We start from the raw sequence: 18,631 nt of genomic DNA on the forward strand, positions 1-18,631 counted from the left end.
CTTGGCATGTAGACAACCTGATGGATAGCTCCTTCAAAGCAGGCAGCAGACAGCAGTACTCCAACTAGGCCTGATCAGGGGAGCTTGCCTCCTTTGGAAATCTCCCTCTTAATTTGCTTGGTAACAATTCCTGTCACTGTGCTGTGACATTTACCTGTGTGTCTGAAAAGTCTTAGAGTCACACTGCTTTGAATGTTTCCATTAGTAATAATGTGCTGTCTTCCTTTTTCTTTTTTGCCCCTATTTCCTGGGAAAACCAATATTTCAATCTTTTTCCTGCTGCAGTACTACTGTCTTCCTACTGCAGCTTCCTTTTTTCTTCTTTTATTCCAACATTATTCTGTTGTTGCTCTCCAGCTTTGCCATCAGGACTGTCAGTGGTTTAAGTCATTTATTTCACCGCTTGATTTAGATCTCTCTGCAGCAACTTTTTCTTTTTCCCCTTCCACAAAACAGGCATTTGGAGCATAACCTTTTGTAATCTGTCTATGCTACCTTATCAGGGAATGTGTGCCCAGAAATATGTACCTCCAGCCTCTTGGAGAGGTGTAAAGTCCCATAGCGTACCAGCCCAACATTACTCAGGATGTTTTAATAAGCCTCCTTAAAGTGCAGCTCTGTACTTTTCTAGTTGGCCAGCAAGACTCTTCTATCTGGAATGTGTATTATGTGTAGATACAATCTATCTTTAGAGCCAGCTGTCACTGCTAACTGCCTCTGGTTTAAAACAGTGTCCTCAACCTTACTTGAAGAAAGGTTAGTTTCTATCTTGAAAATAATCAGTGTGAATTGTCTCCTACCTCATTGTCTGCTATCATCTATCTGTGATGTTGCTTCTGTCTCTCCTGGGTCAAGATTTTTTCCTTTTGTACACAGGAGGCTTTTCTGTGGTGTACAGTGTCACATTTGAAGGGTTTTTGAGTCAACGTTGACCCTTGTTGAATATCCAGTTGGTGTAGTGCAGCTGAATGTGGATTTATCAGCATATGATGAAGAAACCAAGGCTTTGTATTGTGTGCCTGTGGTGCTAAGGCAACCACTCTAGTTCCAGGATTTCTATGCTGAACTCCTTGGTGTCGACATGCCCTGTATGTTCTGTCCCTTCAGAAAGTGAAACTTGAGCAGTGAGAAGGCAGTACGAGTTTTGAAGAACCAACTTCTGTGGTGCAGGCATCAACAGAAAATTGATTTGGCTGGTGGAGTGGACAACTGGGAAAAAGGCCCTTCAAGTGAGATATTTCTGCTCTTGATGGAGCACTTCAGCAAGTCTGAGAGCATTGGATACATGTGTTAGAAAATTAAAAAATCATCATTTGAATAGCTTGTTTGACTCGGAGATCTGAATGTTATTCTTTCCTGTAATGTATTTGACTATTTACAGCTGAAGTCTTTTCCTGCTACGTTTTCCTCACTCCTGTCATAAAAGCAAAAATATCAAAATGTTTGGTACAGTAAGACACAGAAAAGTGTTTGAGCACTCATTTGAGCACAGAGTACAGGTTCAGTGGTGTGACTGTTGTGTTGATTACGTGCTCTGTGTCTTGTCGCACTCATTAAGAAAATGTGCTTTTCTAGGGACTGTAATTCTCTCTACCCCATTAGTTATCCTGTGCATTCTTGTTTGATATTTTGTTCTCCTTTTATCTCTTTGTTGCTCTGGTCTTCCCTCTTCATTCATTTCCCAGCATCAACCCCATTTCTGACCTCTCAGAGATTTCAACGTCCTTCCCTACACCTTTTCTCATATGTTTTGTGTTGTCCTGAGAACTTCCTGTGCACTCTCAACAATGAAGCATTCTTACTATTTATTAAAGTGTCTTCATTGCACAGCACTTAATTCTATGGGATTCAAATGTAAGTTCACTGTGGAGTCATTACAGTTTTCCTCAACAGGACTTACATGTAGGTAGCAATTGTGAACACTGATTTATTCTTAGTTCTTGCTTGAGAAGTTTACTGCGTGCTAAAGTCACTGTGAGTGCTAAAATTGCATATAAACCATGGGGATCATGCACTGTCTGTTGTGGTTTTGCTTGGTAAGGTATAATCATGTGGCTTACTTATGAGCTCCGTACTTCATATTTGCAATTACCAAAGTTATGAATTCTAATGAGCAGCCGGCGTGGTCATAATTAAGAGAGCAATAAAATACTTGCAGTCTGCAGTATGAATGTGAAAATATCCTTTGTCTTGGACCTAGAGTTTGCTGTGAGTCTAAATCTGCTAAAATTATCACACATGCTTCCATGCTCTTTAAGGTGCACGTCCTGCACTTTATTTAGAATAGCCTGGCCTGGGTCTCTGACCGTCTGTAGAGCTCCTGCAAGAGGCATGCAGTCAATTACGGGATCACAGCCTGATTCAGTGGAGCTGGCTGTGGTCACAATAGCTAGGTCTGCATCTGCAATCAATTGCTAGTCTCTTGAGCATTAAGCAACAGAAGATACTAAATGCTGTACAATCAACTCATGACACTTTGTGAAAGCAGCAATGTTGTTTAGTTTTAGATAGAGAAAGCAAAAAGTGTCCAAGCATAGCCAAAACAGTAGCAGTGGTCAAAGTATTAATGAGATTCTGAAAATGAAAGAAATTGACGTTTTAAGCAAATGTGACATTTTCTTCAGGCCTGACTCAAAAATGTTGTCCTCCACTCAGGACTTCTACTTGGTGTAACTCATCTCAAATATAAAAGAACTTGAATCAATTCTTGCATAACTGCTGCTACAATGATTTGCAGAACTTTTTTTTTTTTTTTTTCATATTCTTGCTCTTGAGAAAGGTCTTCTGCAAAGACGTACATGTGTTTAAAATCCAAGATCTGTAGCTATTTCGCTATTTCTTAGAACACTTGAACTAGGAACAATCAAGTGAACTGACATACCAGTGATTCACAAAGAGTTTCCAGATTCCCATTCTCACTGCCCTCTGAAAATTGAAAGAATGTCAAATATTTAATTTTGGTTAACTTTCGAGAAACTTCTTCTTCATGTGCGAAACAAATGTGAAAAGAATGCTTAGAAACTTGCGTGTCAATTCTTACTCCATGTTCATTCAGTGATGTATTTCCTTTCATGGTCTTACTGTCACCACAGCTTGATCATGTAGTTTCACCACATTTTTACTGAAGTGTGATTCTGCCTTTACAAGCCAGGCTTTCAGACCCTAACTGCAGTAATATGCTGCCCTTCAAGACTGATTGGTAGGATTATGTGTAGTCATATCTATTCACAAAGCCCTGAACTCAAGAGTTTCATCTAAAATACTCCAAAAATTGCTCATGATATATAGCTCTTTTAGTTGTATTTTTCATATTTGTAGCAAATATCCTTCTAGTACCTCTGCATGCACCCCAGATTACAGCAGTTGTTTGGAATAGTTTACTAAACTGGGCAAGAAGACATCTTGCACGTTTTAGATTCATGCTCTCGAAGGAATATAATTAACACAGAGTTTATAACTCATTTATTTTTCCCAATTTTAAATAGACCTCTGCGAAGTGCGAGAACATAGAGTACAATCTTGCACCTTTGAAGCTGAGAAAGGTTCTACTGTTGTATCTGTGAGAATAAGGTTGGGTGGTTCCTAACAGAAATACTTACACAGCTGGGGCTAAATGTTCTCCTAATATTACTGTAAAGATTAAAAAGCGTGAGACTTCATTTCTGCTAGTGTGATTTACTGACACCAGATTTGGCACTGTCTGATTTTTACAGAACTATTGCAACTTCCTCTTGCAACCAAAGAAAATTTGTCCAAGGTTTGCAAAGTTCCAGGAGGAACTGCAATTTGAGTAAGAGTGTCAGTATACATCAGCGTGAATGATGTAACCCCAAGTGAGTTAAACCCTCAACTGAGTTTAGAATTCATCTTTAAATCTTAATTATATACCCCACTACACTGACCTGTGTTTCGGAAGGGTTATATTTGTGTATATCAAATGATGAGGGTAGCATAGCTAATGAAACACAAACTAGTCTACTGGAGAAGTAGCTCTTTTTTTTTGCAACTGAATCATTTGGCTTGCAAGAGGGTGAAAAAAAACATCTGTTTTTCTCTTGTGAGTAATTTGTGACAATAAGTGCTTCGGGCAGCTTTAGACAGGTACCCAAGACATTGTATGAAAATATAACAAAAATACTGCGTTTAAATGGCAAATTTTGTCATGAGTGTGTGTGTCAGTGTTTAAACATGGTTATGGCAGAAGATTAAGAAGGCCTCTGGCCAATGGAGGAGGATGGTAAATGCAGCACGGTGCAAAGTAAAATGGGTTAAAAAATGACCAGGCTGGTAAAGAGATAAGATTCATTGGCATAGCAGTCATTCTGCACTAGTTTAAACACAACTATCTTAATCCATGTTAAAAGTGGATTGTAGAATGTATAAAGCCAGGTAAGATTGATAATAATTTGATTTATTCCATGGAGCTAAAGTTGCCTGAATTTGAGAGAATAAAAGCTAAGATGCACTAATGATCTTCCCCCCCCCCTTCCCTCCCTTTTTTTAACACTCTAAAAACAGAAGGTAAACCCAAAAGAGAAGTAGTGACTTTCTATGAGGCCACCCTTAAAACCTTCATCGTGGGATTTTTGACTGAGAATTTGCTGTTCTTCACCATGGTTTCACATGCATGTTGAGAAAATTTCATCATCTTTAGTCGTCTGTTTACACTATAGCAGTGGGTTTGAATTTCAGGTACATCTCAATGTAAAATAACATGTCTGAAAGGGAGTCTTTAGTGCCAGCAACATCCTTAACTAGTTGAAGGCCACGTTCATAAATAACCACTGTTCTCCCTTAGCCACAGCAGCTATTAATGTTAGCTAAATATTAGCAAGCTGCTCGCTTTGTCCCATGTGTTCTTCTGAAGCTTGAAGCTAATTTCTCCTTCATACATCACATAGTAAATGCAAACATTTGGTACTGCAAAGTGGCTCATGCAGGTTACTTAGTGTGAGTTGTGTGGCTATGTCTTTGTTTGCAAGTAAATTGACCAGAATGTTGAAATCAACAAGATCGGAGTCAAACCACTGTGTATATAAACTAGACATTTTAGAGGGATGCAGCACTGCTTGCTGCACACCTCATCCACTTGTGTGTGAGGCAAAGTGTGTATGTGGGAGGCAGATGGAGGGAGCAAGGAGCTCAGGCAGTCTTACTGGGAGAGGAGGATGGTTTGTGTGCTTCTGGCCTGGCAAGGACCACCACGCTGAAGGGGAGCCCGTGGAGGCTTATGCTGTGCTGCAACTGCTCCAAACATGTTGTTGAGAGAAGTTGCCCGAAATTTCTCTCTCTGTCCTTCTGGTGTGTCCCTTGGTATCCACAGATTTCTAGACCTTGCCCCCAGATCTGACTATTTTTGTGAGTTTCTCATTTTCCCTACCCGCAGTGATTGCACTAGTCATTTGCAGGAGAGGGGAGAAGGATTCTCCTCCTACTTGTAAACATTGACGTCTCTCAAGCTCAGGGCAAATACTGGACTACTGAACCTTTAGCATGCCACCATTATTGGTCCGAGTGGTAAATTTAAAGCTGAAAAAATTGTATGTGATTCACAGATATGCTCTGATTGGAATGCAGACATAGTCCTTTGAGTTTGTTCAAAGGAGTGGAACACTTCCGGACACTTAGGAAAAATTTTAATTCTCTTCAGTGTAGTGGTTTGGCCAAACTTTCATCTGGAAATAGAGATTTGGTTATATGGAGTTGCTGGTTTTCATTACTAAGGTTCTTTACTAGTAAAGAAAATGATACTTTTTACATACAGTTTGTACAACACTTAAGTCCATAAAGTATTTGGAAACCTTCTCTTTAAGTTGGTTAACATGTTGGCACATTTTTATTCTTTTCCATTTCATTTGATCCTTTTGAAGAATTTGATAAAAGTATTTATTCTGTTGTGGCAAATTACGATGTTATTTGACCTTTTCTCTATCTTCAAAAGATAAAGTACCATGGAAAAGAAGTTGAGGAAATAGAAGATGCAGTTGCCTGAGGGCTGGCAAAATGAATTAATTCATTGTTGATATTGATTCAAAATTCTCAAGGATGCAGTTGAGGCAAATGATTGTAATAAAATGAAGTGAGTGTTAGAAGGTCAGGAACCAGATGTTAGCTTAATGTAGGACTTGGTTCAAAATCGGTGCCAAAAGGACTGACTACATGAATCTGGAACATTTTCATAATGCATAAAGTCTATTATGCAATGTTAACAAAATTACAGTCTTGTGTGGATTAACTTTCTTGTGTTTTGGTATTTTTATTCAACTGAATAAACAAGGAAAAGAATCAGTAGTCTGTATAAATTATATTCTGCATCATTTCAAAGTAATGTTTAGTTTCAGTATTTTATTTTCATCCTTTTATAAGCATAATAACCTTATTACACTACCACAATGATATTACTTATTTTCAGTGTTTCTTCTTGATTTTTATTTATTTTTTATTTTTTTACCATGGCCAAATTTCCCATGTGAAACCAAGCTTCTAGGAAATTTATTTATTAAAAAAAAAAAAAGGAATTATAGAAATAGAAAACATCTTTCTTGGTCTTTGCTTGGTCCCTACCTCTTCACCCTCTCCCCCTATTCATGTTACAGGAATAGAACCTTTTGGGTTATCATTTACGCTGATGGCTTAATGGCTACGAATGTTGGACTGTGGATTTGAATATAGGAAACTACCTGAACTAACACAGTTAGTTTTACCAAAGCACTCTATAAAGGCTGTTGTGGAGGGAAATACATAATCCTCAAAGCTCTTCTGACCACACATAATTTCTACATAGCTGTATTTGACCATTTCCTACTTGGAAGTTTGAGGTGTGATAATTTAAGTCACTGATTTTCCATTTAACATAGCAATGTGTTAATTGATATTAGTTACTACATAACTAAAATGCCTGGATTTGTAAGTTAAAAATAAAACAAATTAAATTAAAAAAAAAAAAGAAGAAGAAAAAGGGGGAGGGGGACAGGACAAGTTTCTCCTGTGTCTGCAGTGAAACACATCAATAGAGCAGCTGCAGGTATTTTATCGTGCCAAGGCTTCCTGTTCTTATATCATCTGTCTGGGGGATTTTTTTTTTTTTCTGTGTGTTGTAATACACAGTACACTTCCACTATAGTCAGATAACAGCACGCTTTTTTTTTTTTTTTTTCTCCATTCTAACTTGAATTTTGATTTTTAAAAATCTTTGAATTAGGAAGTAGACTTACACTATAAATTTTACCTAGCCTTTCACCTGATTTCACTTTGCAGGTAAATATGGGAAAGAAAAAAGGACACCAAAGGGTAGAAGAATCAGTGTCAAAAATGCTAATGAGATCAAGAAAGGATTCTGTCAGCCCAGATTGGTGTGGAAAGGCAAATATTTGTGTGCTAATGTTGGGAATCTGGGCTCTGAAGAGGAGGAGCAGAAATACTGGTGCAGGACTGAAAAAAACAAACATTGCAGAGGAAATAGAAACATGACCTGTAATGGGAATGTAATTGTTGAAGAGTATGAAGGTGATAGAGTGTGGGGTGATATTTTCTGTAACTGATACTGGAAAATGGTAAAAAAATAGTATGAGATGGCGCGGGCAAAGTAGAATTTGTCTTGCTCACGTAATTGGTTTGAAAGGAATTGAGAAAGAAGCTGACTGGGGTAGTGGTGCCTGTCTGCTGCACTTCCCGAAACTCTTGGTAATACCAGTCTCTCTTGCCTAATGATACATCAGTGTTACACTGACACTTGTTAAAAAACACTTTTATTAGCGATGAGAAAGTCAGAGTACCCTTGTGGTATTCGGAGGCATTAGAAGCACACAGGCAGCTGAGAATACTGTGCAGAAAGAATGGTCTGGCAAAATAATGTGGAAAAATTTAATACCAAGGTGCAAGGTTGTGCCGCTGGAGAGATGACAGTCTGCTATGATGAGAGTTTGTCATGATGAAAAATGAGACAACCCTGGATGTCTTGACTGATCACAAGATGATTATAAAGAGCCAGCGTAATGAAAGTTTGAAAACAATAAATTCATTGCTGAAATTTATTGGGGATCATATTTCTGTCTTTGGAAGAAATAGCAGTGCTATTTTTTGTAAGGCATTGCTGAAAGTCATCTTGGAGCGCGTGATCAAGTCCAGCCTCCTATCCTTAAGAGGGATGAGATCAAACTGAAACAGATGTAGGGAAGGGCTGCTGGGATGACCACTGCACATGGAGAAGACCGAGAGGGCTTGGTCTTTAAAACCTAGAAAAGAGGCTGAGAGATGTGACTTCTTCTTAATTGCCTGAGAAGATGAAGAACTATTTAGGCTAAATGCCATTATTGGCCCCCAAAACTGTTTAATACTGGGAATTATGAGACAGGTTCAAAACCAGTTGTAGTGAGGATCTGAATCCTTTCAGCAGTAATATTTTGTTCCACCCCCCAAAGCTCTGTATAACCAGAGCTCAATAGACTTGTTACTGAGCTTATATGATGTGATCGTGCTGCTCAGAACAGATCTGCCTTTCCCACAGAGTAATTCTTGGTCCTGTGTTCTGGTCATGGTGATAAACCAGATAGCTGTGTTGTCGTGCTCTTATAAAAGTGCACCCTTGGAAAATTTGAGGGTTTGACTTAAATGTTTGATGAGTTGTCACAGTGTGTTTCATACGCTATAGTAATATTTGTTTTTTGAAGGTTACATTGGAGATTAAATTGTTTGTTGTCTTTGATTGTTTATATATATGTATGTCAAAATATTATTTTGTCCTTGTCTCACCTTTTGCCAGAAAAAGGTTGAAGTAGGTTAAGAACTGCCAAAATTTTCTCCTGTTCTAGAAATTCTGCCAGCTGGACTATAGTGTCTCACAGGAACAAAAAGTCTACTGGGCAAGGCTGTCATAGTTAAACACCGGGTAGCTTGAGGCTATTCATGCTCCTTCTTTATAAGCATTTCAGAGAGCACATGGTGGTTTTTTGTCCCTGTATCATCTAAGGGATTGATTCAATCTGGGAGGCATGCAGATGATGTAACGTGGTCCAATAGAAATAAGCTGAATTAAAAACAGTTTAAAATACATGAGTTGAGGAGTAACTGAGACATACATGACTATTTCAGCAGAAGGGTGAGGGAAGAACAAACTCCTTAAGTCTCTGTAGCTGGTCCCTAATGCAAAAACAAGACGTAGGAAGTGAAACAAGCCCAAGATGAAAGCTGACCCAGGATTTCTGTACATGCAAGTCTGCTTTAATGAAAGTTACCAGGCAGTCAGGACTTACAGTAAGATTTAAATATATATGTATATATGAAATGATGAATTGCAGGTATAAAAACAAAGCTGAACCAAAACTGATCATTTTTGAGACAGCACAAAGGGTCAGGAAAGGAATAAGGAATCCACTTCAGTTCAGTTGCTCTACAGTTCAATTCTTTATCACCCCTGACCACAGCTAATTTATTTTTGTCACTGTTATTCTCACTCTAGCCTAGTAACGCGTCTTAAGTGGCACTATGGAAATATGTACAGGCCAGTACACCTTTGCTGAGCTCTACCATCTCAAAATAAACTCCTCTGCATGCCTTGGAGGTTGCTTTGCCATTTTGCACCGTGTGACAATGGGTCAGAAATGCATGTGGTTTTCCCAGGTCCCTCAGAGATGTTCCTCCCCATAGTCCCAATAACAGAGGTAAAGAAGATCATTGCAGCACAGGTACCACAACTGATGTGGTAGCAGGTCAACGCAGAAAGGAAGTCAGCAACAAAGTTTAAGATAAATGAATTCCTTAAATTTGAAGATTCCTTCCCCTCCACACTTTTTTTTTTTTTTTTTTTTTTTTTTTTTTTTTTTACACTTAGAATGTGAAAATGAAGCTGTCAAATGAAGTTACGGATAAAGTTGGGTGAGGGTACTGAGAAAGCAGGTGTTTGTGTCCTTGGACAGGGTCAACTTACAATTCTTCCTCCCCAGCAGTTTTACATCCAAGTTTGTTTGTTTTTCAAACCCTGTTTTTGTATGTTTGTTTTTCAAGACTCTTCTGCCTTGACCTTGAAGATAATGCAAAGAAGTCTCACAATCTTTATTATTCGGGAGATCTAACGAAGGCATCAGTCTTTCCTTCAGGCCTCATAACTTGTGAAGTAGCAGCAAAATAGCAGACATTAAAGGCCACACTAAGACAAAACAGTATTAAGCTACAGAAGAAGAGAGGAGGGAAAATAAATTATTTTCAATTTTTGAAAGATGTGTTAAAAACTGAAATGATTACCTCTCTTTTCTCCAAGCTGCTTTAAAGCTTCAGCTTTAAAAGCAGTGTTGTATATACATGAAAATAATTGCTTCCTGTTATTTGACTTGGGAACTTAAATATAGAAAGCAGTGCTAAAGAACTCGAATAACTTGGGGGTCTTGATTTTTTTTTTTCCTCCTTAATGTACTTCTGTCTTATTTGTACTGTGTAGGAACACTTGTCTCTATGCACACATGTACACATATATGCGTGCTCTATATATGTGTAATACAGTTCAGTGACTTAAATGAAGAGTTGACTGCTGATAAACCTTATAATTGAATATAAATTCATTTCATCTTTGTATCTGTTAAAATACAAATGTATATATCTGTTAAAGGACTAAGCCACCCACAGAATTGGTGTTTATATACATGATTACTGTTCTTTTGAAAAACAGACACCTATTGAATAAAATTGTATGGTCAATGTTGTAGATCAAATTCCTTAAAATACTTTTTTATTGGAAAAAAATCACCAAAGTATAATCTATTTTAGGTGTTTTATGAAAAACTATCTGTAAAGATTAAAATAAAGCTGCTCTAAATAACTGAAAAATCTGTGAGGATTGGAAAAATCATTTACTTAACTCGAGATACACCGAGATGTATCAGGTTGATTTTTAGGAAATGGTTTCTAATTTGCACTGTACATATTGTATGCAATAGAATCACAAGGATACCAATAGTTGTGATCATGAACAAAATGAAAAACAAGATCAGCTTCTTAGATGATACAGAAGATAAACACTGGGAGGAAATGAAACCTCAAATGCTAAAAATGGTGGATGGACAGGCAATGGTCACACGATCTCTGACTGCCTGAAGCAGCAGAAAGCAGATAACACAACCATGCTTCTGGGATAGGCAGCAGCTTTTAACCTTGAAGAAACGTTGTGCTAGTTTCTGATACCCTAGCAATCTATTCTGGAATAAAGACCCAAGTACTGCTGTAGCAAGATGAAATAGGGGAAGATAATAGGGGATTCAGTGGGAAAAATTCAAGACAAATGTCTCTCCAGACAGAGTCTGTGAAACAACCCGGCTGTGTTTGTAAGGATAGTTCTGTGGATTTTAGAAGGATGCCTGAACTTGGATTGCTATCACCATGCTGCAGATATTAATTCAAGTATGTGTCTTTATCTTTCAGCAATGTTACATGATATGATGCTTTTTGTTAGGAGAGTACTTATTACTCTTTTTTTTTTTTTCTTTTTTTTTTTTTTTACATATGTATATAACATAGCTGCTAACTTTTATAAAGATAATATAAGTGAAAAGCATGGATGAGATGTAGCATTTTCTGTATTGAAAAAGTATTGGATGGGAAATGTCTGAGTGGAGACTGATAGCATTTCCTTTGGTGTCATAATTATTTTTATCTCTGAAGAACAATAACATAGTGTCATTTGTAATGATGCTGTATTGTTTTCTTACTTACCATACTCTCTTTCTTTTTATATCTGCTCAAAACACTTCCTTGATGTTCATTGCGATACAGGAAGAGAGAGCTATGCAAATAAACATTTTACACTAAGTAAAATATTTTATTCATGCATGACTGAACTTTCCCCCTTCAGAATTTCCTTATGAGTACTCTGTAGACTAAGAAAGATGTATACTACATACACGTTTTATATTTCAAAGATATTTTTTTTTTGAATGTCTAATGTGCTAGGATTGAATTTTTGTGATTAGCTCTGGTAATTACATAGCATTTTGTGTTTTGAAATCCATTATTTAATGGGTGTTGATGGGAACTCTCCCATCCGTGCCTGCTGTTTATACTAGCTCTACAAATCCTTAATACCACTCCCAAAACCCTGGGAAAGAACTTGATCAGATTTCAGTAAAAATGTGTAATATTGTGGTACTGGCATTGCATCTGGCATTGCTGATGAAACAAGCTGAGTACATACCCTTCAGTGTATATACTGCAGTGACTGCTGCAGTCAGTCATTGAGCAGAAGCTTTTGAAACCAAGATAGTTAAGTTCTCTTTGGCTGTAGGACTGAGCTTGTGGAGTTTTACATGTGAAGTCTGGAGCCCAGCACATGCAGCTTTACAAAGTGCTAGCATGTGTAGAAATATAAGATCTCGTGGCCTTTGAAGAGTTCAAGAATCTTTCATTTCACAGTATCAAAAGAACATGTGCTCATTGATCCGGTTTCTAGTGCTTGAAATACTTTTTCAACTTCTTTATACATTTTCTCCACAGTCTGCCTATCCTTGTCAAGAAATAGCATGTCAGAAAGTTATATATTATATCAATGCAGTTAAGTGTATGATATATATATATGTTAAGTACTAAACATTGTTTTATGCCATTGCATTTTCTTGTACGTTTCTTTTGCATGAATGAGAGGCCTGCTTTGTAAGGAAGCTAAAAGTCTCAGGATGTATCTACATTAGCATTTTAGTTAGCCAAATTCTGTGAGGACTAAGGGTTTTCATCTCCTTGGGGAAAAAAAAAAAACACAGTTCTACCTGATGAGGCTCAGGATCTTCTCTTTGGTGCATCACATGTATTATTTCACATGCTGTATTTGTGCAATTTCACTTGACATTGACTATACTTCTGTGGGATTACGTGGCACCTGCACATTGGTATTACTGATCTCTTGTTGTCATTGTCACAAACAAATGCTAACCTTGAGCTTGCCAGCAGAACCTCACAATGGGTTTACTGTTCATGTGCTTTAAGCTGCAGAAAAGTCAGAGTGAAAATGCTTTTCTATGAGTTTACATTGGCATTGTGTGAGCTGCAGTCCCTAAAGATATCTTCAGCTTTCTTACAGCAATAGGCAAAGGCAATTTAGATCAAATTACCTTATGTCCTCAACTTTAGCTGTTTGTTCTGTAGAAGCAGAATTATTTAAGAGCAAAAAAGGTTAGCACTTAGATGGCTAAACACCTGATCTTGCAGATACAGCAAGTAATTAAACACTGGACTTCCAGTTGTCTGGTGAGAGCATGCAAACAGAAGCATGCCTATGGGTGTACAAAAATTTCCTATGAACCCTTACTATGAAACAAGTCATCCATATATACACAACTATTAAAAATAAATGATTAAAATCCTTCCCATTTTTCTCAAAATGACTAGCACATAACCCACATAGGACTGAACATTTGGAAAATCTCCCAATGGGCATTTTCACAATCCAATATTAAGCATTAAAGATTTTGGCTTCTAAGGGCAGCTTCTGGCTGAAGGTGCCCCGCAGGGCCTTCAAGCAAGTAGAGGAAGATTGAAGTGCTGACAGACAGGAAGAGGAAACCGTATGCTCTGCATGTGTGGGGTGGTGGTGCCTGGTCAGTGCCTATTGATTTTCTGTGTGGTTCCTTTTACTTCAAGAGAAAAGAAGGGGAGCAATGAGTTCTCATGCTTCTTGTAAACCAGTATCACAGTTCACTAGATCCCTGTTGAAATTATATGGACAGCCAAAATTTGTTGACAATAGGTAACATAATTTGCAGAATTGGAGGGGACAGCAAATGCCTTCCTCTTATTTTTAGAAGAAAACGTTCAGCCCACGAACAGGACAGTGCATCTGTCATTATGTGGTGCTTCCTCAACAGTGGGAGGGGAGATCAAAATGAAGGTGATGTGGGAAGGTGCCACGTGGGAGTGCTGCATCTGGGCTTTGTTTTATTATAGCAATGTCAGTTAGTGTCATGACTATTGCCAGTATTGTTACAAAAGTACAAGTCTTAATATAGACCCAGACCAATACAGCTAATTCTGCCTACAGGGATAGGGTGCTTAAGGTCCCATTCTGCTGAAACAGTCTACAAGTAGGCACCTCTACTATAACTGTTATCTGTGACAACCTTTTCTTCACAACAATGGAGGTAAAAGTGAGATGTGTAGGGCATAGCAATCTGCTTTAGTTTCTCCAGGTGTGTTTCATTTACTGCTGGTTTGCTTGAGCCTGCATATGCACTGAGCCCTTTTTTAAGTTTTACATTGTTCTTCAAAGAACTGGCTTTAAAGATTAATTAGGGCAGGGGGAGTGAGAGTGTGTGCCTGCAAGAGAAAATATGTCTGTAAACCTAGCATTAGAGCACTGACCTGAAAGGAGGGAGAGACGAAGGAAAAAGAGGTTTGTAAAGCATTCATAGTGGATTCTTTCAAGAGTAAGTATAATTACTATCCTCTGAGGGAGGAGTGTGGAGATAACATTGTATATGTGCTTGGAGAAGTACAGTGTAATTACATCATGGGATTAGCAGTCAGGTTCCAGTCGTATACATGCTAGCAGCTGTATCTCATCCGATTTAGCATGGATGCACAGCCTGAGAGGAGGATTATTCTTCTAAATTATATTGGAGGATAAATACTTGTGTGGTGGTTTATCATCACCGACACACCTATGGTCAATTTCAGACCTTTGCAACAGGCTCATCTGAACAAGGAAATTCACTGCTGAAAGGCACAGCAGCAGCATATCTGCCAGGGAGCTGGGACTGCACAAATCATCTGTGCTCAGCTGAGATTTGAATCACACTGAGCTCCCTGTTAGACTGGCATACACAAAATAAAGTGGGAAGATACAGGAATTGCTAACTTCAGGTGTGGTTCTCATCATTTGGAATGGATTTTTTTTTATTTAATATTTTTCCTGAAGATCTGCTACACTAGAGACTCTGCAATATTTCCTACATTTTATGAAGCATCCTTCTCTCTAAAACACCGAAACAAGTTTTCACTACAGTAATTACATTTGCTCTTACATTTATTTGGAAGTTCACAGAAGAATCAGAAAAACTGAAAGGGTCTGGGGGGTGTTTGGGGAGAAAATATGATAAATATAAAAGTGTTAGAATGGGAAATGAATATTTTGATATATTTACTTCAACTGTGGACTGACACAAGAAATCGTTTATTTCCTTTGCATCAGAAATAAAACTTTCAGCATGTGTTCCTAACATTAAGTTGTTTTCCCAGTAAACTGTTGTGTATGGAAAGGAAGTAAATTTTTGCTACATAAACCAGGTGACTGGATGGGAAACTGCTTGGCTTATGGCATAATGTTTTTGTTTAATACATTTTTTATTCCAACAGGAAATATGGGATGTATAAAATCAAAAAGGAAAGACAATCTGCATGGAGATGGGCTAGATTTGAAGAATCAACCAGTACGTAAAACTGAACGAACTATTTATGTGAGGGATCCAACGTCCAATAAGCAGCAAAGGCCAGTAAGTAGATAGTCTCAGGGGAGAATTCCAGTAGCAAGATCAAAGCATGACTGGCATAGCTTAAATTTCAATCCAAAACATATGCATGAAGAGATCCAAATTGATCATTAGTCTACAATTTGGCTTTGTGCAGTTCACCCTCAAAGAATTAACACTTTAAAAAAAAAAAGATAAATTACTTCGTCACATATCATAATTTCTGCATGAAAACATTAATCCTTGGAGACCTTTGATCTAGATACAACTGTGTCTGTAGCGTAATGTTAGGTAACTTTAGAAACTTTTTTTTTTAGTTGTGTTTTATCAGTGTTGTATATTAATAATTGTGGGATCCAGAAGTTGTTTATTTCTCTACCTCTACCATTCCTAGTCAACTTTCCTTTTATTCACTGAATTTTACCTTGCACAAGCTGTGTATGTAAGAACTGAGGGGGAGCAAAATGGATGCAGTTCTAAAGTGGGCAGAACTGTGGTGTAAGAGGAACTAGCTAAAGGAAGGGTGCTGGGAAGGGGAATCCCATTGGGTGTTAAGGGAGTTTGATGTTTCTCAGATTTGCTAGTTCCTCTTTCCCCCACCCTCTCTACTGTGCTGAGGAAATGGTATTTCCTAATTGTCCTTATTCAGGGACCTAATTCTCTGTGTGTGTGACTAACACCCTTCTTGTGCATGTCACCAGCTGACACAGTGGACTCTGGATCAATGTACATGAATCACAATTGCCATTTGCACTTATTCTTAATTACAATTTTTGTCCTTCAGAACCTAAGAAGTGTAGATGTGCTTGTAGTTCTTTATCATGATAGCTCCTCATACTGGCAAAGTGATACTAACTGTCCTGTTAAGTTCCCTTGCATTAAGCCTGTTTAGCAGAAGTCACAAAATGTTAACTTCCCCACAGCTTTGTTTTGTACTTTCATGAGGTCTGAGCAGTGCAATTCGAAATCTAGTTGGGACTTGCTATACTTTTCCACTCTAATTTGCTTTTGAAGAATGGTCAGAAATGATTGCAAAATGCTTCCTTTTAATCTAAGACATAGAGGATAATACTAAAGTAACTGAATAATGTATGATTGTAATGTAGACTTGTCACATAAATGTAAAACTGCTTAATTAAAGGCATATTTCATTGTAGGCAAATACAGAGGCACACCTTTTACCAGGACAGATATTTGCCAATGAAGGTATGTTTTCCTACAAATGTTACTGCCTGTTTGCTATTCTTTGTCAGCCTGTGAGATAATGAGACCATTCCTTTGGCCTTCTACCTTTGTAGATACGGAAGAGCATGGAGTCATTGTTGTAGCTCTTTATCCTTATGATGGCCTTCATGAAGATGACTTGTCATTCAAAAAAGGAGAAAAACTAAAAGTTATTGAGGAGTAAGTATGACAGTACTGATTATATGGTAGTTTTTCTTCGGGCTTATCTAAATCCCTTTTAAATTTTTTTATATCCTACTCATAACATGAGATTATGAATGTTAAGGGAGATCCCTTATAAGTCAAAATATAAAAGTATGTGTAGTTTTGATAGGACCTGACAGCTGTCCTTGGTGACAATGACCAAACTTTGATCTGATGGAACCAATGGCTTCTAAGAGGAGCTTGAGTACAGAGAAATGGTGATTTTGTGCTTTCTGGCACAGGCAAAGCTGTCAGCACAGTGGAACCTTAACAACCCTTTATGACTTTGCTTTTCTTTGAATACTATCTTTTTGGTTTGTTTGTTTTCTAGGCTGGGAGAATGGTGGAAAGCTAAATCTCTCATAACTAAAAAAGAAGGTTTCATTCCCAGCAACTATGTAGCAAAAGTAAACACCTTGGAAACAGAAGAGTAAGTTCTCTATCCTCTCAGTAGGGGCAAATTTTTTTTCCACCCTGGTGTTGCATCCTTTGTGGGTGAAGGGAAGAGGTTCTAACTCTTTGACATACTTTCCAGGTGGTTCTTCAAGGACATAACCCGAAAAGATGCTGAAAGGCAACTCCTGGCTCCTGGAAATGCTCCTGGAGCATTCCTTATCAGAGAAAGTGAAACATTAAAAGGTAGGCTTTGGGATGGGTGATTTTGGAATTGATAGAAGAGTTAAAAATACATGATCTGGCTTCACAAAAAATTGCATCAAGTGGCACTTGGTAATGAGTTACTCCAGTGTGTCTTGTTTGAATTTACTGTAGTTACTTAGGAATGAGAAGGATGAGAAAATCACCAGAGAAAGATAGGAGAGTTACAATTTACTGAATTGAGATGGGACATGGTGGCAGTGGTGGTTTTGTATATATATGACTTATTACACTGAGAAAAGGCAGGAGTGAATGAAAAGATCCTTTTCCTTCCTAATGTTTGTGATTCTTTTATTAAAGGACAATTTTAGTTGTAAATATCCTAAGCTGCATTTTACAATAAAGCCTTTCATTATTGGGTCTGTATTCATCACTACAAGTTTTAAAATATAGTTAGTGCATAATGAGACTTTACTCTTCTGCCTTGTAGTATGTTTTAAAATAAATAAGCAAAAAACCTTTTTGATAAATATTTCTACACAGCTCTTTGTACTGAAATACTTAATAAAAGCTCCAGACTTTTCAGCTGAGACAGAGAACATAAGATGGTTCTCCTCCAATATCTTGATTCTAACAGTGTCCTAGTTGGATGCTTCAGTTGGATACTCTAACACTGGACCCTCCAGAGGAAGACACGCTAATCCCTTCAATTGATCATATGTCTTTCCTCTCCACATGGGTAATTTTTTGGCCCTAACATTGCAGATCAAGCACTGGAATGGGCTGCCCAGGGAAGTAGAACAGTCCCCCACTCCTGGAGGTAAATAAGAGGTGTGTGGACATGGCATTAAGGGACTTGGTTTAGTGATGGGACTCTGTAAGTCAGGTTAACAGCTGGACTTTATGATCTGAAAAGTCTTTTCCAACATAATTCAATAATTCTTGACTAGGTAGCTCTTTGTAATGAGCCCACATCACTCTTTCTGTAGTCTCAAATGAAGAGAGAGGTCTAAATTCAGCAGAGACTGATGGGACTAATGCAAAGTACCCATAAAATATTTCTTTCTGGCTTCTTCTGTCACTGGATCTGCATGTGGAGCGAGAGAAGGAATTGAGGTGGTTTCTTGTCCTTTCAAAATGGATGACAAGAATTGTGTAAGTGGAAG

The 18,631-nt window shown here is 37.9% G+C and overlaps 1 protein-coding gene across 4 annotated transcripts in view; it reads left to right on the forward strand.

Moving 5' to 3' along the window:
• LYN (LYN proto-oncogene, Src family tyrosine kinase) overlaps positions 1-18,631 on the forward strand; it is a 51,616-nt gene that overhangs the window by 5,809 nt on the left and 27,176 nt on the right. The window contains exons 1-6 of one of the 4 annotated variants that reach the window (XM_084507639.1): positions 11,070-11,388; positions 15,328-15,464; positions 16,598-16,646; positions 16,739-16,844; positions 17,200-17,298; positions 17,404-17,507. In XM_084507639.1, the coding sequence (XP_084363765.1) occupies positions 15,333-15,464; positions 16,598-16,646; positions 16,739-16,844; positions 17,200-17,298; positions 17,404-17,507 (490 nt within the window). In that variant the 5' untranslated portion in view covers positions 11,070-11,388; positions 15,328-15,332. Of the gene's footprint in view, positions 1-11,069; positions 11,389-15,327; positions 15,465-16,597; positions 16,647-16,738; positions 16,845-17,199; positions 17,299-17,403; positions 17,508-18,631 lie in introns of those variants that run through there. The other 3 variants (XM_084507641.1, XM_084507642.1, XM_084507640.1) reach the window with 3 other exon arrangements.

This window comes from Aythya ferina (assembly GCF_964211825.1).
Source record: "Aythya ferina genome assembly, chromosome: 2".
Taxonomy (NCBI): Eukaryota; Metazoa; Chordata; class Aves; order Anseriformes; family Anatidae; genus Aythya; species Aythya ferina.